We start from the raw sequence: 24,000 nt of genomic DNA on the forward strand, positions 1-24,000 counted from the left end.
AGGAATAAGACAGGGAAACATGCACCAACAGGGAATACAGTCACAGAAACCCAAAGCAAACGGAAACCAAGCCTGTGCACATACTATGCACTTGGTATCTGCTGGCATGGGAAATCTGGAAAAACAGATGGGACGTGCAACTATGACCACCCTAGAAAATGCCAAGCCCATATGACAACAGGAAAATGCAAACTCCCTTCCTGTAAGCTTTTTCACCCTGAACTGTGTACCTCTTCAGTACAGGAAAGACTGTGCTATAACTTAAATTGCCAGGCATACCATCTAAAGGGGACAAAAAGATACAAAACATCCAGGCCATGGGAAAACCTGGGTAGCCACAGCCACTCAAGAGGGAGAGGTTTTTTAGTGCCAGGAAGGAAAAAAAACTGGCAAGAAATGGCAGAAATCGTACACCAAATCCAGTCATTCCTGGAGTGGAACCACAGTCGATGGCCTCCACTCCAAACCAACAGATACAGATACTAATGCCGGAAAAAAAATCCCCCCCCCAGTACCAACAATACCACCAGTCCGATAACATTCTTCTTTGCAAATATACAGGGTCTAAAGCCAGCAACAAACAACAAAATACCTTTCATCCGTGGACTGCTTGCAGAGGCAAAGGCAATGTTCGCGGCTTTCACTGAGACCCACATAAAGGATCACTTGGACAACGAAATATGGATCCCAGGTTACAACCTATACAGATGTGACAGAGTGAACAGGCAAAAGGGGGGGGGGTTGGCCTGTACATTGCAGAGTCACTTGTTTGCACAGAACTGCTTAATGCCTCAAATGATGTAGTGGAAGTTTTAGCAGTAAAGGTCGAGAACCAAAACCTAGTCATTGTGGTAGTCTACAAGCCTCCGGATGCAACATCCCAGCAATTCCAGGAACAGCTGTTAAAAATTGACCACTGTCTGGAAAATCTTCCAGCTCCTGCACCCAACATCTTGCTCCTGGGGGATTTCAACTTAAGGCACCTAAAATGGAGGAATATAGCAAATAATATTGTTGCAGTAATAACACCAGGAGGCAGCTCTGATGAAAACTCACACACACACGAGCTTTTAAATCTCTGCACAAAATTCAATTTAAACCAGCAAGTAATAGAGCCTACTAGACTGGAGAATACACTAGACCTCATCTTCACTAACAATGATGATCTGATAAGAAATGTCACCATATCAAAAACAATATACTCAGATCACAACATAATTGAGGTTCAGACATGTATGCGTGGAGCCCCAGACCGACATAATGAGACTAGTCACGAGGGAGCATTCACCAAATTCAACTTCAATAACAAAAACATAAAGTGGGACCAAGTAAACCAAGTCCTAACCGATATAAGCTGGGAAGATATACTAAGCAACACAGACCCCAACTTATGCCTAGAACAGATTAACTCGGTGGCACTCGATGTATGCACAAGGCTTATTCCTCTAAGAAAAAGGAGGAGTAGATGTAAAATAGAAAGAGACAGGCGCTCCCTTTACAGGCGACGGAAAAGAATAACAGAGCGGCTAAAAGAGGTCAATATATCTGAAATGCGTAGAGAGACACTGGTCAGAGAAATAGCAAGCATCGAACTTAAGCTAAAAGAATCCTTTAGGAGTCAGGAATCGCGGGAAGAACTAAAAGCCATAAATGAAATCGAAAGAAACCCAAAGTATTTCTTCTCCTATGCCAAATCAAAATCGAGAACAACGTCCAGTATTGGGCCCCTACTTAAACAAGATGGGTCCTACACAGATGACAGCAAGGAAATGAGTGAGCTACTCAAGTCCCAATATGACTCAGTTTTTAGCAAGCCGCTAACCAGACTGAGAGTCGAAGATCAAAATGAATTTTTTATGAGAGAGCCACAAAATTTGATTAACGCAAGCCTATCCGATGTTATCCTGACGCCAAATGACTTCGAACAGGCGATAAATGACATGCCCATGCACTCTGCCCCAGGGCCAGACTCATGGAACTCTGTGTTCATCAAGAACTGCAAGAAGCCCCTATCACGAGCCTTTTCCATCCTATGGAGAGGGAGCATGGACACGGGGGTCGTCCCACAGTTACTAAAAACAACAGACATAGCCCCACTCCACAAAGGGGGCAGTAAAGCAACAGCAAAGAACTACAGACCAATAGCACTAACATCCCATATCATAAAAATCTTTGAAAGGGTCCTAAGAAGCAAGATCACCACCCATCTAGAAACCCATCAGTTACACAACCCAGGGCAACATGGGTTTAGAACAGGTCGCTCCTGTCTGTCTCAACTATTGGATCACTACGACAAGGTCCTAAATGCACTAGAAGACAAAAAGAATGCAGATGTAATATATACAGACTTTGCAAAAGCCTTCGACAAGTGTGACCATGGCGTAATAGCGCACAAAATGCGTGCTAAAGGAATAACAGGAAAAGTCGGTCGATGGATCTATAATTTCCTCACTAACAGAACACAGAGAGTAGTCGTCAACAGAGTAAAGTCCGAGGCAGCTACGGTGAAAAGCTCTGTTCCACAAGGCACAGTACTCGCTCCCATCTTGTTCCTCATCCTCATATCCGACATAGACAAGGATGTCAGCCACAGCACCGTGTCTTCCTTTGCAGATGACACCCGAATCTGCATGACAGTGTCTTCCATTGCAGACACTGCAAGGCTCCAGGCGGACATCAACCAAATCTTTCAGTGGGCTGCAGAAAACAATATGAAGTTCAATGATGAGAAATTTCAATTACTCAGATATGGTAAACATGAGGAAATTAAATCTTCATCAGAGTACAAAACAAATTCTGGCCACAAAATAGAGCGAAACACCAACGTCAAAGACCTGGGAGTGATCATGTCGGAGGATCTCACCTTCAAGGACCATAACATTGTATCAATCGCATCTGCTAGAAAAATGACAGGATGGATAATGAGAACCTTCAAAACTAGGGAGGCCAAGCCCATGATGACACTCTTCAGGTCACTTGTTCTATCTAGGCTGGAATATTGCTGCACACTAACAGCACCTTTCAAGGCAGGTGAAATTGCCGACCTAGAAAATGTACAGAGAACTTTCACGGCGCGCATAACGGAGATAAAACACCTCAATTACTGGGAGCGCTTGAGGTTCCTAAACCTGTATTCCCTGGAACGCAGGAGGGAGAGATACATGATTATATACACCTGGAAAATCCTAGAGGGACTAGTACCGAACTTGCACACGAAAATCACTCACTACGAAAGCAAAAGACTTGGCAGACGATGCACCATCCCCCCAATGAAAAGCAGGGGTGTCACTAGCACGTTAAGAGACCATACAATAAGTGTCAGGGGCCCGAGACTGTTCAACTGCCTCCCAGCACACATAAGGGGGATTACCAACAGACCCCTGGCAGTCTTCAAGCTGGCACTGGACAAGCACCTAAAGTCGGTTCCTGATCAGCCGGGCTGTGGCTCGTACGTTGGTTTGCGTGCAGCCAGCAGCAACAGCCTGGTTGATCAGGCTCTGATCCACCAGGAGGCCTGGTCACAGACCGGGCCGCGGGGGCGTTGACCCCCGGAACTCTCTCCAGGTAAACTCCAGGTAAACGGACAATCCTGGTCTTATATACACAGTGGGACCATCCTGGTCTTACATATACACAGTGTAGACCATCCTGGTCTTACATATACACAATGTGGGCCATCCAGGTCTTACATATGCACTGTGTGGACCATCCTGGTCTTACATATACACAGTGTGGACCGTCCTTGTCTTACATTTACGCAGTTTGGGCCATCCTGGTCTTATATATACACGGTGTGGACCATCCTGGTCTTACATATGTACAGTGCAGATCCTGGTCTTACATATACTCAGTGTGGACCACCCTGGTCTTATATATACACAGTGGGGACAATCCTGGTCCTGTATATGCACATTGCAGACCATCCTGGTCTTACATATACACAGTATGGACCATCCTCGTCATACATATACACAGTGTGGACCATCCTTGTCTTTCATATACACTGTGCAGACCAACCTGGTCTTACATATACACAGTGTGGACCATCCTAGTCTTACATATACACTATGTAGACCATCCTGGTCTTACATATACACAGTGTGGACCATCCTGGTCTTACATATACACAGTGCAGACCATCCTGGTCTTACATATACACTGGACCATTCTGGTCTTACATATACACAGTGTGGACCATCCTGGTCTTATATATACACAGTGCAGACCATCCTGGTCTTACATATACACAGTGTGGACCATCTTGGTCATATATATACACAGTGTGGACCATCCTGGTCTTACATATTCACAGTGTGAACCATCCTGGTCTTACGTATACACAGTGTGGACCGTCCTGGTCTTATAAATATACACAGTGTGGACCATACTGGTCTTGCATTTACACAGTGTATATCCAATCTCTCATTACTTAAACTTTTGCTACCCTAATCACCTTGCTTTTTCCTATGTCCACATTTAATTTCCTTTGACATACCATCTCAAATTCTGACTGGCCATCTGTGACTTGGAGACATTGCTCCCAGTACTTGCAGCTCACCCGCCTCTCCTATGAAGAAACTGTGAGAAGCCTTCGACTGTGCCCACTGCAACTCACCCCTTCCAATATGTAACATCTCTCACTTTCTTTATTCCTATCATCCCACCCTTCTACTTCCCTCCACTTTTAAAGAGAGAGAGAGAGAGAAAAAAAAAAGGCCAGTTGGAGCCTATATTTGTTTGAACATGGCAGTACAGCCTGAAGCCAACATTCAGCCCATGCTAACACTATGAAACTCAAGATCACAGTCCCAGCTGGAACAACAAGTGTCAAAAGACTCAAGATCACAGCCCCAGCTGGAACAACAAGTGTCCAAAGACTCAAGAGGATGCAAACCAAGATGTGGCCAGAGCAAGAGGAAGAAGAAAGAAAACACTCCTCACCCAACGGAGTCATCACAAGAAAGAAGATGTCACTCTCCAGCTGGAGAGACCATAGCAAGACATCCACATAGAACAGAAGAAAATGGGTGACACCCCCACCTTGGGGGCCAATGCCGGGTCACCATCTGGAAAAGACCCGGTTAAGGACAAAACCAGCGAACCTACTACAGTGCAATCTCAAATTCATCCACCAACCTTAGCAACTTTTTTTCAGAATCTCCAAGTAGCACAGTGTCATCAGCAATAATCATCTGTGACTACTCCCAGTTTGTATTAGATTCTTCATCTTTTAATCTAACAACTCTCCCCAACAACCTAGCATTCACTTCTTTTTCAACCCCATTTATACATATGTTAAACGACCATGGTGACATCAAGCATCCCTGAAAATAATCCCTCTCTCCTACGTAGCCTAACCTAGGCTTCACAATCCTCATAAAAATATCACTCAAAACTTACTTCTATTAGCACTGCCTAGCACAGTGTAAATGTCTTACTCTGTAGAAGGAGGAGAATGTACTCCCTGTTCATAAAAAGAAGAGCAGAATGGAAATCAGCAACTTCAGGTCTTTGTCACTCTTGTTAATCACTGGCAAGATTCATGAGACAATAATCTCATGGTAGATGACAGCTTTCCTCGGCTACCACTCGCTTCTTTGTGACCATCAATTTGGCTTCAGAAAAGGTCATTTCCCTGCTGATTTGCTGTTAAACCTCTCCTGTGGCACCAGCCACTGGAAGAATTCAAGGTCTCTGTGTAGAAGCAGCAGATATTGCTGGTGCTTTTGATCAAGTATGGCACCAGAGACCTCTGGCAAAACTGTAAGCACTAGGAGTCACTGGCTTTGCACTATGCCTCCTCAGTGATTACCTTCAAAGCAGATGTCTAAGCATAGCTCTCAATGGGACAGAGTCAACAAGACTCAGTATTGTTCCACAAGTAAGTGTGGAAGAATGGGACAGAGTCAACAAGACTCAGTATTGTTCCACAAGGAAGTGTGGAACAATGGGACAGTGTCAACAAGACTCAGTATTGTTCCACAAGGAAGTGTGGAACAATGGGACAGAGTCAACAAGACTCAGTATTGTTCCACAAGGAAGTGTGGAACAATGGGACAGAGTCAACAAGACTCAGTATTGTTCCACAAGGAAGTGTGGAACAATGGGACAGAGTCAACAAGACTCAGTATTGTTCCACAAGGAAGTGTGTTTGGGCTCTTGTTATGAATTGTCTACTTCAATGACCTTCAACTCATCCTAGAATCCCATGAATATGCAGATGACTCTAGTCTGACATTTATCCAAGAGAGGAAATGCCATCTGTTCTAAGTTACATCAATCACAAGCTAACAGTTATGTAATAATAATAATAATAATAATAATAATAATAATTATTATTATTATTATAATAATAATCTTTATTTCTACAAGTACATGTACAAGGTACACGGATGTGACCGACATCAATGACAAACTACTACTTCTTGTTATGCAGAGCATTTTGGGCAGATTAGGTGAGTTTTGTTCTCAGGATGCAACCCACACCAGATGACTAACACCCATGTACCTATTTTACTTGTAGGTGAACATGGACAACAGGTGTCTTAAGGAAACACATCCTAATGTTTCTATCCATACCAGGAATTGACCCACGGACCTCAGTATATGAGGTGAGTGCACTAGAGATAAAGATATGGAACATCGTCAACCTAGGAAAAATGATGGCACGTCACATTTGCTCCTGAGATATCGTAAATTATTATGGTCTCTAGGCACCATGAGGGTAATGCTGAAGCTATGGTAAGAATGAATGGGAGAGTGTTAGTACCTGGGGATGAACTTGACATCCTTGGGGTGAAATTTGACTCCAAACTATGAAGAACCACATTGTAGATCTTGCAAACAAAGCAGTTGGTAACCTTACTTAAATGTATCTTGCATCTGCTCGACAGTAGAGGTTGCAAGATTCTGTGTGAGGCATAAGTATATTCACACGTTGAGTATACTCCACTTTCTTGGATTGCTTGCTCCCCATCACATCTGAGACTTCTAGACAGAATGGAGAAGAGAGCAAAATAACTCGTCTCCTGCCTGGACAGATCTCTCATTTCAGTAGAATCTTCAACACCAGAGAGATGTGGGTGGCCTTACTGTTATATACAAGGATAATATTGTCAAAGTACCACACTTGGCTCCACTCCGCAGACAACAGGAAATGAGCTTCTACACAACAAGACAGCAAGGAGCAATTACACTGTAGCCTTCTAGAGAACATCACTTCATCCGAGATCATTTATTCCTAGGATTACTTGTTTCTAGAATATGTTTGTACAGCATAATGACATCAACAGAATAGTCAGTTGGCCAAATAAAATCACTGACCCACAGTTAACTACAACTGTACCCTTTTCCATATGTGTATGTCTCATAAAAATAACAAAGCTTTAACATGAGTTGATGTAGGTAACAGCTCTTAACTTGTAAATAAAGTTAGGAACCCTTAACCCAACCTTGTAAACTCTGTCTAAAGTTAAAAGAGATATCAAAGCAAATTGTATTAGTTTCTTCTTTGTGTGTCTGGTCATGTAACCAATACAGCACACTGTGGTCTTACATTGTATTTATGAAGTTTTAGCAATATATACCTTCATTAAGTTGTATGTGGTGGTTAATATGAAGAAGTTTGACAACATATACAAGAAGTTTGACAATATATCCAGTGTATGTATGTTGTATATGACAACATATACCTCCAGTGTAGTAATATCAAGAAGTTTGACAATATATACCTGCAGTATGTATGTTGTATATGGTAGTAATATCAAGAAGTTTGGCAATTCTTTTAACTTTCAAGATTGTCTATAAAATTCAGCATGAACACTTAATTGATGAGTAACTTAATAGAATTCAATTCTACTGGCATAAAATCTAACCTGTTTAAATTCAATCCTATTAGTGTAAAATCTAACTTAATATTTATTTTCTACAGGATAACGACAAACCAGAGGAGTGTAAAGTGTGCTTTAACAATTATGATGAAGAACTACGACGACCACGCACTCTGCTGTGTGGTCACACATTCTGCTCACAGTGTATTGAAGATACAATTAAGAATGCTCAGCTCACCTGCCCCAGCTGTCGTGCTGAGCACAGTGCCACAGATGCTACTCAGTTCCCGATCAGCTATGCTATGGAGGCTGTGATAAAGAAACTCAGAAGTATCCAGGTTGCATCAGTGGGAACAGTGTCAACAAAATGTGGTCAAGATCACACAAGAGACATCAGGAAGAAGTTACAGTCTTTGGCACAGGAACACAAGAGCAGTATCAGTAACCTTATAAGTGAGTGTGAAGAAGCACTGTCCCAGCTGAGCAAGTACCAGGGACAGGTGAGGGACTGGAAGACCCAGCATCACCAACTGCAGGACAGACTCTATGATCTGCTGGAGCAGAACAAGGCAGCAGTAGAGCTCCTGGAACAGGAGGATACCAGTGTACTGACTATGACAACAGAAGGAGAGGCAGGAAAGAAGCAGCTGCAGACCATGCTGGAGAACCTCAACACAGTCAACACTGCACAGGAGGTCTTCACAACCATTGATGAAGCTGATCACTACAATGTGGAGGTTGAAGATTGGATGAAGAAGTGTCAGGAACTCTTCCCAGATGTCAACACTGTCTACACCTCAGTAAAGGTATGATGCCACAGACATTATTGAACTTTCCAAATAATTTCTTAGTTATTTTTTATATATTGATTCTGTTATGTAAATATATACAACATCAAGAGCAATATTCAGTTATTATTAAATATATTAATCTTTCTTCTTTCAACACACCAGCCATATCCCACTGAAGGAGGGTGACCCAAAAAGAAAAACAAAAATTTCTTTATAAATTTAGTAATGTACAGGAGAAGGGGTTACTAGCTCCTTGCTCCTGGCATTTTAGTTACCTATTACGACATGCATGGCTTATGAAGGAAGAATTCTCTTCCACTTCCCCATGGAGATAAGAGGAAATAAACAAGAAAAAGAACTAGTAAGAAAAGAGAAGAAATCCCAAAGGGGTGCGTTTGTATGTTTGTACATGCATGTGTTGTTTGACCTAAGTGTAAGTAGAAGTAGCAAGACTTCTACTTGCATATTTATGACACAGAAAAAGACACCAGCAATCATATCATTATGTAAAACAATTAGAGGCTCTTGTTTTACTCACTTGGTAGGACAGTAGTACCTCCCTGGGGGGTTGCTGTCTACCAATTTACTACCACCGGATAATAGTACCTCCCTGGGTGGTTGCTGTCTACCAACCTACTACCAGAGGATCACAGTGCCTCCCAGGGTGAATGCTGCCTACCAACCTACTCCCACAGGATGGCAGTACCTCCCTGGGTGGTTGCTGCCTACCAACCTACTACCACAGGATGGTAGTACCTCCCTGGGTGGTTGCTGTCTACCAACCTTCTACCACAGGATTGTAGTACCTCCCTGGGTGGTTGCTGTCTACCAATCTACTACCACAGGATGGTAGTACCTCCCTGGGTGGTTGCTGTCTACCAATCTACTACCACAGGATGGTAGTACCTCCCTGGGTGGTTGCTGTCTACCAATCTACTACCACAGGATGGTAGTACCTCCCTGGGTGGTTGCTGTCTACCAATCTACTACCACAGGATGGTAGTACCTCCCTGGGTGGTTGCTTCAAGAGATATCCAAGGAAGGTTGAAGAAAGGTACAGGTGATATGCTAGGAAGGGTTGAAGGATGGTACAAGGGATATCCTAGGAAAGGTTGAAGGAAGGAACATGGGATATCCAAGGAAGGGTTGAAGAGAGGTACAGTGGATATCCTAGGAGGGTATAGATGATATCCTAGGAAGGTACAGGGGATATTCTAGGAATGGTTGAAAAGAGGTACAGAGGATATACGTATTATGAAGCGTTGAAGAAAGGTACGTGGATATGCTTGGAAGGGTTGAAGGGAGGTACAGGGGATATATTAGGAAGGGTTGAAGGGAGGTACAGGGGATATATTAGGAAGGGTTGAAGGGAGGTACAGGGGATATATTAGGAAGGGATATATTAGGAAGGGTAGGGAGGTACAGGGGATATATTAGGAAGGGTGAAGGAAGGTACAGGGGATATATTAGGAAGGGTTGAAGGGGATATGTTATTAGGAAGGGTTGAAGAGAGATACAGGGGATATATTAGGAAGGGTTGTAGGGAGGTACAGGGGATATATTAGGAAGGGTTGAAGGGAGGTACAGGGGATATATTAGGAAGGGTTGAAGGGAGGTACAGGGGATATATTAAGAAGGGTTGAAGGGAGGTACAGGGGGATATATTAGGAAGGGTTGAAGAGAGATACAGGGGATATATTAGGAAGGGCTGTAGGGAGGTACAGGGGATATATTAGCAGTTGAAGGGAGGGTGTGAGTTATATTTTAAGACATAAGTCTTGAGTAATCAACAGTTGTGAAAGTGTCAGAGTGGAGACAAGTTGTTGCTGACATCCAGCATTAATGTTTGTGTTGGTAATGACAGGTACAGGAGACCATTAAGAAGGCCCTGGACACCATCACCACAGAGACAGGTGCCACAGCTGCCACTGTTCTCCAGGGAGACTCAGCCACCACCATCATGGAGAAAGTTAAGATAATTACTGGTGAAATCCCTCCAGCGACATTAACTGTAAGTTGAAAGTCTTTGTTTTTTTTCATGTTATACAATATTAATCATGATAACATGATCATCAAGATTTTCATTTTTAAAATTACCTACTTTCTTATTCCTACAATATGGTAACAAACTTGCTACCTAACTTATTTATACACAACTTTTCATAATATTTTGACTGACGGGTTTTTCTAATATTCCTTATAGTTGTCATAGTCACAAAAATAGACATTGTATAAACTAAACCAACTGAACCTCCTCTCCAACTCTCTGAAACAGTAAATAAACTGAATGACTTCTTCTCCACCATAGTAATAAATATAGCCAAAAAGTTCTGAGCTCTCAAGCCCAGTTTAGTTATTACCTAACTGATAACTATCACACTTCCCTCTACCTATTCCAAACTAATTCTACATACATTACTTCTATAATAAAGTCACTAACAAAACCCAAAGTTAAGTTAATTTATGACTACTGATATATAAGAAAGTTGTTGATGTGTTACCCAACAGGCTATCTTCAGAAAGCGGGCATTGCCAGTAAGCAGAACACCATATTTTCTGCTTATAAATGCATTCAAATACCAGATAAGTTTACAATAACATATACAGCCACTCCTCTCTTAACAACGGAGTTCTGGTCCTAAGACAACATTGGTAAACAAATTCGTCACTAAGTGAAGAGCATACTATAATGGTAGTGGGTTTCAGTCAACCATTTATAACATTTCTGGTACATTTTTGAATGTTTATACAGTAGTGTACTGTATATCGTAATAAACAAAATAGAGGAAATCAGCTCTAATATGCATTATTTAGGTATGTATACTGGTCAGAGAGCCCATCATAAGTCTGAGTCATCGGTAAACAAGTATGTCACTAAGTAAGGAGAAGCTGTATTATGCTAACAGTAGAACTATGCATTAAAACAATAAAAAGTAAAATACATACACAGTATATTCATTACTTTAAAATATTTGTAGTCTTAATGAAGGGTGAAAAGTGAGTAATATTTATTTGTAGAAAGTCAGGTGTAGGTAGACCTGGCTCCCACTCCCAAATGTAATACATAATATTTAAACTCTTAACTGTCCATATGTAGATCTACTTTGTTACTGCTGGTGCTCCAAATGTAGATCAACATTTTAACTTTCCTGCCTCCAAATTTGCCTCAAATGACCTGAGATGCCTGGTAAGTATAGAATGGGTCTTAACACCTGGTATGAGCAGTATTAAAAAATCTGGGACTACTTAGTACCTTGTGGGAGCACCAGATCAATTGAGTGCCATCTAGAACAAAGAACATGGCAAACACCAGGGATTCACTGATGTCATGTCATATTAGCACTTCCCTATTAAGAGGAGTTGACCCTTAGTTTCATGGCTTTGAGATAGATGTTTCCACAAGTGGTCAAGGAAATATAAAAAACCTCGATAATAACCCAGGAGCAACATTTGTGCAACATCCTTTCATTTTTGATACCACTAGTAGTGTCATCCTGCCAGAATATCCTATAGCCTATGCCCTAAGTAAAGAGAAATAATTCTGGAATGTGTAATATGTGTTCAGCAGGCTGGCTGGCCGGGTAGGTGGGTGGCTGATTGACTTTGGTTGTCTCTATTCCTTCTGTCTGTATCTATTTCTGTCTGTATCTATCTCCATTTGCATATATCTCTGTCTATCTCTGTTTGTATATATCTCTGTCTCTGTCTATCCCCGTCTCTGTCTCTCCCTGTATCTCACAGGTACACATAAGCACAGTTATCATACAAAGTATAAATTACCTAGGATAACCCCAAAAAATCCAGACAAAGTGTGATACTGTGCTTGTAGATATAAGACATAATAAGCATGACTGGCAAGTAATACACATTTTTCACTTGATCAGGAACCAGACATGACGACTCTGCATCGTGTGTAATACCTCTTGGTTCATGAGTGGTGTTCTCTCTGATACAGAGAGACAGACAGAGACATGAGTGGTGTTCTCTCTGATACAGAGAGACAGACAGAGACACAGGAAGACACATAGGCAGACAGAAAGACAGATAATGTATAACAGAAAGAAATAGACATGTTACATGTTTAATGTGCACTGTAACAGTGAAAAGAAATACACTGTCAAGTGCATGATCATCAAGTGTCACTGAACTGCTGATCATCACTGTACTGTCAGCAGCAGTGCATGATCATCAAGTGTCACTGAACTGCTCAAGTGTCACTGTCAGCAGTGCATGATCATCAAGTGTCACTGAACTGCTACACTGTCAGCAGTGCATGATCATCAAGTGTCACTGAACTGCTACACTGTCAGCAGTGCATGATCATCAAGTGTCACTGAACTGCTACACTGTCAGCAGTGCATGATCATCAAGTGTCACTGAACTGCTACACTGTCAGCAGTGCATGATCATCAAGTGTCACTGAACTGCTGCACTGTCAGCAGTGCATGATCATCAAGTGTCACTGAACTGCTACACTGTCAGCAGTGCATGATCATCAAGTGTCACTGAACTGCTCAGCAGTGCATGATCATCAAGTGTCACTGAACTGCTACACTGTCAGCAGTGCATGTCAAGTGTCACTGAACTGCTACACTGTCAGCAGTGCATGATCATCAAGTGTCACTGAACTGCTACACTGTCAGCAGTGCATGATCATCAAGTGTCACTGAACTGCTGCACTGTGTGCATGATCATCAAGTGTCACTGAACTGCTGCACTGTCAGCAGTGCATGATCATCAAGTGTCACTGAACTGCTACACTGTCAGCACATGATCATCAAGTGTCACTGAACTGCTACACTGAACTGCTGCACTGTCAGCAGTGCATGATCATCAAGTGTCACTGCTACAACAGTGCATGATCACTGTCAGCAGTGCATGCAGTGCATGATCATCAAGTGTCACTGAACTGCTCACTGTCAGCAGTGCATGATCATCAAGTGTCACTGAACTGCTACACTGTCACTGCATGATCATCAAGTGTCACTGAACTGCTACACTGTGCATGCAGTGCATGATCATCAAGTGTCACATGCATCATCAAGTGTGTCACACTGAACTGCACTGTAAGCAGTGCATGATCATCAAGTGTCACTGAACTGCTGCACTGTCAGCAGTGCATGATCATCAAGTGTCACTGAACTGAACTGCTACACTGTCAGCAGTGCATGATCATCAAGTGTCACTGAACTGCTGCACTGTCAGCAGTGCATGATCATCAAGTGTCACTGAACTGCTACACTGTCAGCAGTGCATGATCATCAAGTGTCACTGAACTGCTGCACTGTCAGCAGTGCATGATCATCAAGTGTCACTGAACTGCTGCACTGTCAGCAGTGCATGATCATCAAGTGTCACTGAACTGCTGCACTGTCAGCAGTGCATGATCATCAAGTGTCACTGAACTGCTACACTGTCAGCAGTGCATGATCATCAAGTGTCACTGAACTGCTCACTGAACATGATCATCAAGTGTCACTGAACTGTCAGCAGTGCATGATCATCAAGTGTCACTGAACTGCTGCACTGTCAGCAGTGCATGATCATCAAGTGTCACTGAACTGCTACACTGTCAGCAGTGCATGATCATCAAGTGTCACTGAACTGCTACACTGTCAACAGTGGAGTGACAATAATCTTACACCTTCCTTCAAAAAGTTTCTTACATACTCCACCATCTCTAAAACATTGGTAAGCAAGACACATAGGCAACAGTTAGACATATTTAATCCAAAACGTTTCACCTACACAGTAGACTTCTTCAGTTGAGTACAGAAAGTAGGCAGGAGTAGTAGAGATGTGAAGACGATGTTATCAGTCCATCACCCTTGAAGTTGGAGATTTGAGGTTGTCAGTCCCTCAGCCTGGAGAAGAGTTCTGTTCCATACTCTCAAACAATGTGGAGATCAAGTGTAGAAGTGTAGAAGCTTTCAAGAGGAAACTGGAGAAGTATCTTCACCAGGTGCCAGATCAACCAGGCTGTGATGGATATGTGGGGCAGTGGGCCTCCAGCAGCAACAGCCTGGTTGACCAGGAAAGTACCAGACGAGCCTGGCCCATGGCTTGGCTCAGAGAGTAGATAAACTCTTGAAACTTTTCAAAGGTATATCAAAGGTATCAAGCAACAGCATCGAGACATATATACAGTGGACCCTTGGGTTACAATATTATTCCATTCCAGAGAGCTTGTCCTTAACTGATTTTATTGTTAGCCGAATTAATTTTCCCCTTAAGATATAATGGAAATCCAATTAATCTGTTCCAGACACCCGAAAGTGTGTATTAGAAGAAAAAATTTTCCAAATGAAATATACATTTTCCTACACAGAAAACAATGAGACATGAAGAATAAATAGATGAAGAGTAAATGACAAATATCTTTAATGAAGATTTATTGATGAGTGATGAGATGGGAGAAGGGGAGATGATGGAGGTGTATTATTGTTGGAAGGGGAATCCCCTTCCATAAGGACTTTAGGTAGCAAGTCCTTTTACGGGGTTACTTCCCTTCTTTGTTTTTTAATGCTACTGGGAACAACTTGACAATCACTGGACCTCAGTCGCACCAAAAATCTGTCCATAATGCTCTGTTTCTGGTGTTCCTTTAAGATTTCCCTAAATTGGGACACAACATTGTCGTTGTAAAAGTCACCAGCACAGGTTGCAACAGCTGTGTTGGGGTGATGTTCATCCTTAAAGGCTTGCACCTTTGTCTACATTGTGCAAATGTCCTTAATCATTGAACAAGGCAACTTCCTCTATCTCTCTCTCCCCTCCTCTGAAACAATTTCCTCAGCTATTTTCTCTTGCTGTTGCAGATGCTCTTGCAGCTCATCAGTGGTTAGTTCTTCATCATCGTTCTCCACAAACTCTTCCACGTCCTCCCCACTAACCTCCAACCCCATGGACTTCCCCAGTGACACAATAGATTCCACAACTGGTATAGGCTCCTCAGGATTAGCCCAAAATCCTTCAAAATCCCTCTCTTGTACATATTATGGCCACAATTTCTTCCAAGCAGAGTTCAAAGTCCTGCAAATCACTCCCTCCCAAGCCTTACCTGTAAGGTTTATGCAACTGAGGATACTGAAGTGATCTTTCCAAAACACTCTTAGGGTCAATTCAGTGTCTGAGGTCACTTCAAAGCACCTTTGAAACACTGCTTTGGTGTACAGTTTTTTGAAATTTGAAATGACCTGCTGGTCCATGGGCTGGAGGAGAGGAGTGATGTTAGGAGGCAAAAACCTGACTTTTATGAAACTCAACTCCCCCACAATTCACTCTTGCAAGTTTGGAGGATGAGCAGGAGCATTGTCTAATACCAGGTGGCACTTGAGGTCCAATTTATTTTCCAGGAGGTATTTTTTCAAAGTGGGGCCAAACACATGATAGAACCAGTTGAGGAAAATGTCCCTAGTGACCCATGCCTTACTGTTTGTCTTCCACATCACACACAAATTAGCCTTGATGACACTGTTTTTCTTGAACACTCTGGGAGTTTCAGAGTGATACATGAGTAAAGTCTTCACTTTGCAATCCCCACTAGCATTACTACAAAACATAAGAGTTAGCCTGTCTTTCATAGGTTTGTGTCCTGGGAGTGCCTTTTCTTCCTGAATAATATAGGTCGTGTTTGGCATTTTCTTCCAAAACAGGCTGTTTCATCACAACTGAACACTTGTTGGTGTTTTAATTTTTCAGCCTCTATGTACCCCTTAACCCATAAATGGTCCAAATGTATATATACATACTTACCGCTAGCTCCCCAAACACATATATATATAAGTTTTATTTTCCTGCCTCCAAATTTGGCACGATTTCCCTGAGATGCCTGGTGAGCATAGAATTGGTCTTAGCACTCGGTGTGCACCATATTAAAAAAATCTGGGACCACTTAGTACCTTGTGGGAGTGCCAGTTAAAATGAGCACCAGCTAAGCAAGCAGTGTGGCAAACACCAAGGATTCACTGATGTAATGTCATATTAACACTCCCCTTTTAAGAGGAAAGTGATGTTGACCTCAAGTTTAGTGCCTGTCTATCTGTCTCTGTATCTGTCACTGTCTATTTGTCTCTATCTATCTGTGTCTATCTGTCTCGGCCTGTCTCTGTCTACCTGCCTGTGTCTCTGCCTGTCTCTGTCTGTCTCTGTATGTCTCTGTCTACCTGTCTCTGTCTACCTGTCTCTGTCTACCTGTCTCTGTCTTCTCTGTCTCTTTCTATCTGTCTCTGGCTCTCTCTTTTTATCTGTCTCACAGGTACATATAAATACAATTATAGAAAGTGTAAATTACCTGGGATAACCTAAAAAAAATCTGAAGTGCTATACTGTGCTTGTAGATATAATGCATACGAATACCTGTTGATTCACAGTGGCTCTCTTTGAGACAGAGAGACAAGCAGAGACAGAAAGAGAGACAAGCAGATAGAGAGACAGATAAGCAGAGACAGAAATGCTGATGCTCATCGAATGTCATTCCTTATCAAACTCTTATCACTGCCATCCCGGATGCTTGTCGCTCACATCATGCTTCAAGGGAACTTCTACTTCTTCCTTCTTCCTTCTTCCTTCTTCTTCCTTCTTCTTTCTTCTTCTCCCTTCTTCTTCCTTCTTCCTTTTTCTTCTTCTGTACACCTGTGTATCCAAAACATTGCTGGGACCTTCAAATACTTTGTATATATTCCTATACAATAGTAAATAACCAAGGCAGGTGTAAATGTCCACCTGACAATGTGAGTACAATTTCAGTTCCTAATATTAATGTCAGAACAAAGATTGGTCATGAAATGATAAGAACTACTATAAATTGCAATTATCAGAACATAAAAATTTCATAAAATAATATGGAAACCAGAAAAAAAGGTATATCATCAACACTTCTGCAAGTGGCAGGACTCCATGTTGCCATCAGGTAATTGCCAAGTGCCAACTTCGTGCCCTCATATCTGGGTAAATACTTGGAGTTTACCTGGAGAGAGTTCCGGGGGTGAACGCCCCCGCAGCCCGGTCTGTGACCAGGCCTCCTGGTGGATCAGAGCCTGATCAACAAGGCTGTTGCTGCTGGCTGCACGCAAACCAACGTACGAGCCACAGCCCGGCTGGTCAGGAACCTGACTTTAGGTGCTTGTCCAGTGCCAGCAGGGGTCTGTTGAAGACTGCCAGGGGTCTGTTGGTAATGACACCCCCCCTTATGTATGCTCGGGAGGCAGTCCAGGTGAACAGTCTCGGGCCCCTGACACTTATTGTATGGTCTCTTAATGTGCTAGTGACACCCCTGCTTTTCATTGGGGGGATGTTGCATCGTCTGCCAAGTCTTTTGCTTTCGTAGTGAGTGATTTTCGTGTGCAAGTTCGGTACTAGTCCCTCTAGGATTTTCCAGGTGTATATAATCATGTATCTCTCCCACCTGCATTCCAGGGAATACAGGTTTAGGAACCTCAAGCACTCCCAGTAATTGAGGTGTTTTATCTCCGTTATGCGTGCCGTGAAGGTTCTCTGTACATTTTCTAGGTCAGCAATTTCACCTGCCTTGAAAGGTGCTGTTAGTGTGCAGCAATATTCCAGCCTAGATAGAACAAGTGACCTGAAGAGTGTCATCATGGGCTTGGCCTCCCTAGTTTTGAAGGTTCTCATTATCCATCCTGTCATTTTTCTAGCAGATGCGATTGATACAATGTTATGGTCCTTGAAGGTGAGATCCTCCGACATGATCACTCCCAGGTCTTTGACGTTGGTGTTTCGCTCTATTTTGTGGCCAGAATTTGTTTTGTACTCTGATGAAGATTTAATTTCCTCGTGTTTACCATATCTGAGTAATTGAAATTTCTCATCGTTGAACTTCATATTGTTTTCTGCAGCCCACTGAAAGATTTGGTTGATGTCCGCCTGGAGCCTTGCAGTGTCTGCAATGGAAGACACTGTCATGCAGATTCGGGTGTCATCTGCAAAGGAAGACACGGTGCTGTGGCTGACATCCTTGTCTATGTCGGATATGAGGATGAGGAACAAGATGGGAGCGAGTACTGTGCCTTGTGGAACAGAGCTTTTCACCGTAGCTGCCTCGGACTTTACTCTGTTGACGACTACTCTCTGTGTTCTGTTAGTGAGGAAATTATAGATCCATCGACCGACTTTTCCTGTTATTCCTTTAGCATGCATTTTGTGCGCTATTATGCCATGGTCACACTTGTCGAAGGCTTTTGCAAAGTCTGTATATATTACATCTGCATTCTTTTTGTCTTCTAGTGCATTTAGGACCTTGTCGTAGTGATCCAATAGTTGAGACAGACAGGAGCGACCTGTTCTAAACCCATGTTGCCCTGGGTTGTGTAACTGATGGGTTTCTAGATGGGTGGTGATCTTGCTTCTTAGGACCCTTTCAAAGATTTTTATGATATGGGATGTTAGTGCTATTGGTCTGTAGTTCTTTGCTGTTGCTTTACTGCCCCCTTTGTGGAGTGGGGCTATGTCTGTTGTTTTTAGTAACTGTGGGACGACCCCCGTGTCCATGCTCCCTCTCCATAGGATGGAAAAGGCTCGTGATAGGGGCTTCTTGCAGTTCTTGATGAACACGGAGTTCCATGAGTCTGGCCCTGGGGCAGAGTGCATGGGCATGTCATTTATCGCCTGTTCGAAGTCATTTGGCATCAGGATAACATCAGATAGGCTTGTGTTAACCAAATTCTGTGGCTCTCTCATAAAAAATTCATTTTGATCTTCGACTCTCAGTCTGGTTAGCGGCTTGCTAAAAACTGAGTCATATTGGGACTTGAGTAGCTCACTCATTTCCTTGCTGTCATCTGTGTAGGACCCATCTTGTTTAAGTAGGGGCCCAATACTGGACGTTGTTCTTGACTTTGATTTGGCATAGGAGAAGAAATACTTTGGGTTTCTTTCGATTTCATTTATGGCTTTTAGTTCTTCCCGCGATTCCTGACTCCTATAAGATTCCTTTAGCTTAAGTTCGATGCTTGCTATTTCTCTGACCAGTGTCTCCCTACGCATTTCAGATATATTGACCTCTTTTAGCCGCTCTGTTATTCTTTTCCGACGCCTGTAAAGGGAGCGTCTGTCTCTTTCTATTTTACATCTACTCCTCCTTTTTCTTAGAGGAATAAGCCTTGTGCATACATCGAGTGCCACCAAGTTAATCTGTTCTAGGCATAAGTTGGGGTCTGTGTTGCTTATTATATCTTCCCAGCTTATATCAGTTAGGACTTGGTCGACTGTGAAACACTATCTCCTGATAATTGTTTGTCATTGATCCACACCAATAACAGTCTCTCCACATCTTCAAGCATTTGCTATCTCTGTTTTGTAAGCATACTTGCACCTTTTGCAACAACAGCTTCCTTGACTGCCTTTCTGTTGGCCAAGAGAGTAGCAATGGTTAATTGGGGTTTGTTATTCAACCAGGCCAGCTTGGAGGCACTCACTCCACTTTTGTATTTTGCGATTATCTCTTTCTTCAATTTGCTAGTGTTTCTCACCCTTTTTACCACAGGGTTAGCACTTGAAGCTTTCTTTAAGCCAATTCTGGCTTATTTAGCAGTTACAAGCACTAAAAACAGTGGATTAATACAAAATATATTGCATGTATGTGTGGAACCATCCGCACTGGCTTGTAAACAATGGCACACTAGCTATACATAGTGGCCGAGCAGCTGCGGGGTGCCCAGGTTGTGTGGACGCATTTGGAATGAATGTTCTTAACCGAGTTTTTCATCACTGGCCGAGCCAATATTTTTATGCTATACGATGGCATCATTCCCCAAGGGTCCACTGTACTGTCGTCGGAAGGTCAGATGTAGAGTGGTAGAAGCAAGAATGTAATCACTGAGAGGTCTGTACTGTTGTCGGAAGGTCAGATGTAGAGTGGTAGAAGCAAGAATGTAATCACTGAGAGGTCACATCCTTCTCAGATCCAACCATTCTCACTTCAAAAAGTTGTCCAAAGTGTTTTTGCTTCTGCACCAAGATGTCATTGTGTTGCAGTGTCTGACAGAGTGAATATCAAAATGGTATATAATACTGACAGGTTGGTAAGTAAGACACATAGGCAACAGTTACACATCTTTATTCCGAAATGTTTCGCCTATATAGCAGGCTTCTTCAGTCGAGTGCAGAAAGTAGGCAGGAGCTGTAGAGATGTGAAGATGATGTTACCTATCTGTCTTACTTACCAATCTGTCAGTATCATATACCATTATGATATTCACCGTGTTTAAAACATTGCTGCGACCTGTAAATACTTTGTATATACAGCTCTCTTCACTTAATGACGGAGTTCCGTTCCTAATACCGTGTCGATAAACGAATTCATCGCTAAACAAGGAGCATACTGTAATGGTAGGTGGTTTATGTCAGTAATCTTTGATACTGCTTTAATGTCACATTTGCACCATTTATAACATTTTTAGTATACATATTTTTAAATGTTTATACAGTAGTTTACTGTATACAGCCTCTCCTCACTTAGTGACATACTCGTTTACCAACATCTCGGACTTATGATGGGCTCTCTGACCAGCATTCATACCTAAACAATGTATATTAGAGCTGATTCTGCTTATTTCATTATACAGTACACTACTGTATAAATATTTAAAAATATACTAGAAATGTTATACATGGTGCAAGGGTGACATTAAAACAGTATCAAATATGGTTGACACAAACTCACTACCATTATAGTGTGCCTCTCACTTAGTGACAAATTCGTTTAAAGACGTGGTCTTAGGAATGTAATTCTGTCGTTAAGTGAGGAGATGCTGTATTTCTAGACAAGAGTATGTAACCAAGGAAGGTGAAAATGTTCACATGTCAGTGTGTTTGCGACTATTTGAGTACTATTTCAGTACCTAATATAAGTGTCAGAACAAACAATGGCTTAAAAAATCACTACAACTGCTACAAATTGTAATGATAACATAAAAATTACATTAATAAAAAAAAAAAAAAGGAAAAAAGGAATATCGGCAACATTTCTGCAAGTGGCAAGACTCCATGTTGCTGTTAGGTGAGCATCCAGCACCAACTTCATTGCTTTATATCTCAGTAAGTACTGACCTGAACATCTTTTTTGGTCTCATTACACACAGGAAATTGCCCTCTATTTAATTTTTTTTTTCGAAATTCAGGTCTCCCTCAACATATACACTTTCCACTTTCACGGTCTTCAAACATTTGCGAATTCCCAGCCGCCAAATCATATTTATGTAGAGGACTTAGAAGTTGATGAACGGCATTGCTAGAGGCATAATTCCCTACAAAACTCTGTAGATATGAAGAAACGGACTCAGTTACCAATCACAATGTTCTTCACAAAGAAGCCTGTCACAACAGTCCCCATCCCTTTACCCAAGGTCCTATCAGTGCTAAAACCTTGGTTAGTTTCAAATTTAGGTTGGATAAATACATGAGTGAGAGGGGTAGGATTTGAGTGGGACTTGCACATGAGTAAATAAAATTATCAAAACTTATTTCTTGGGTAGCGTTTATTCTGTTAGTTGGTTGGATTTTTGAAGAACCTGCCTAGAATAGGCCAACAGGCCTGCTGCAGTGTTCCCCCTTTCTTATGTTCTTAGATTGATGAGTGGAACAGTCTGTCTAGTATTGTTATAAGAACATATGAATATTAGAAAGGAGGAACACTGCAGTAGGCCTATTGGCCTATACAGTGGACTCCAGGCATATGATGGCATTGGCATACGTTAAATCCGGCATACAATACAGTTTAATGCAAAAATTTTGCTTCACACGCCAAAAAACCCGTCACACGCAATTCGCCCAGGACACGTCCCACATGTGTCCTCAGCTGCCCCGTGCATGCCAGTGTTTACAAGCCAGCCAGTGCGGTCACATCTAAGCATACATTCGGTACATTCCATATTATCACAGTGTTTTTGGTGCTTGTTTCAGCTTGTCACCATGGTGCTTGTCACCATGGGCCCCAAGAAAGCTTCTAGTGCCAACCCTGCAGGAAAAGGGTGCTAATTACTATGGTAATGAAGAAAGAGATACAGTGGACCCTTGCCTAATGATATTAATCCATTCCTGAGAGCTCAGCGTGAGGTGAAATTATCGTTAGCCAAATTAATTTTCCCATAAGAAATAATGGAAATCAAATTAATCCATTCCTGACACCCCAAAGTATGAAAAAAAAAAAATTACCACATGAAATATTAATTTTAATACACACAAACTGAAGAAGACATCCACAGTTACATGACACTTACCTTTATTGAAGATCTGGTGATGATTGATGGGATGGGAGGAGGGGAGAGTGTGGATGGTGTTAATGTTTAGAAAGTGAATCCCCTTCCATTAGGACTTGAGGTGGCAAGTCCTTTTCCGGGGTTACTTCCCTTCTTTTAATGCCACTAGGACCAGCTTGAGAGTCACTGGGCCTCTGTCACACAACATAGAGGCCTGTACCTCCCGCTCCTTTATGACATTCCTAAAGTGTTTCACAACATTGTCAGTGTAATAGTTACCAGCACGGCTTGCAATAGCTGTGTCAGGGTGATTTTCATCAAAAAAGGTTTGCACTTTAAGCCACATTGCACACATTTCCTTAATCTTTGAAGTAGGCAACTTCCTCAATTTCTCTATTCCCTCCTCCAGAGCAGTTTCCTCAGGTCTGGCCTCTTGCTGTTGAAGATGATCTAGCAGCTCATCAGTGGTTAGTTCATCATTGTCCTCCTCCACCAACTCTTCCACATCCTCCCCAAGGACTTCCCCAATGCAACTGTGGATTCCTCATCTGGCATAGGATTCCCAGGGTTAGCCTCAAACCCTTCGAAATCCCTTTTGTCTACACATTCTGGCCACAGTTTCTTCCAAGCAGAGTTCAAGGTCCTCTTAGTCACTTCCTCCCAAGCCTTACCTATAATGTTTACACAATTGAGGATGCTAAAGTGAACTCTCCAAAACACTCTTAGAGTCACTTGAGTTCCTGAGGTCACTACAAAGCACTTTTCAAACATAGCTTCTATGTAGAGTTTTTTGAAGTTTGCAATGACCTGCTGGTCCATGGACTGCAGGAGAGGAGTGGTATTAGGAGGCAAAAACTTGATCTTAATGAAGCTCATTTCCGCAGAAAGTCGCTCTGCCATGTCTGAAGGATGGCCAGGAACATTGTTTAATACCAGGAGACACTTAAGTTCCAATTTATTTTCCAGGAGGTAATTTTTCACAATGGGGGCAAATGCTTGGTGTAACCAGTCATAGAAAAAGTCTCTAGTGACCCATGCCTTACTGTTTGCCCTCCACAGCACACACAAATTAGCCCTGAGGACATTGTTTTTCCTGAACACTCTGGGAGTTTCAGAGTGATACACCAATAAAGGCTTCACTTTGTAATCACCACTAGCATTAGC

The 24,000-nt window shown here is 42.2% G+C and overlaps 1 protein-coding gene across 2 annotated transcripts in view; it reads left to right on the forward strand.

Moving 5' to 3' along the window:
• Positions 1 to 24,000, forward strand: part of LOC128697316 (centromere-associated protein E-like) — a 570,758-nt gene that overhangs the window by 114,021 nt on the left and 432,737 nt on the right. For both annotated transcript variants that reach the window (XM_070104215.1, XM_070104216.1), the window contains exons 3-4: positions 7,931 to 8,635; positions 10,485 to 10,631. In XM_070104215.1, coding sequence (XP_069960316.1) covers positions 7,931 to 8,635; positions 10,485 to 10,631 — 852 coding nt within the window. The remainder of the gene's footprint in view (positions 1 to 7,930; positions 8,636 to 10,484; positions 10,632 to 24,000) is intronic.

The sequence above is a fragment of the Cherax quadricarinatus genome, chromosome 89 (genome assembly GCF_038502225.1).
Source record: "Cherax quadricarinatus isolate ZL_2023a chromosome 89, ASM3850222v1, whole genome shotgun sequence".
Lineage (NCBI taxonomy): Eukaryota > Metazoa > Arthropoda > Malacostraca > Decapoda > Parastacidae > Cherax > Cherax quadricarinatus.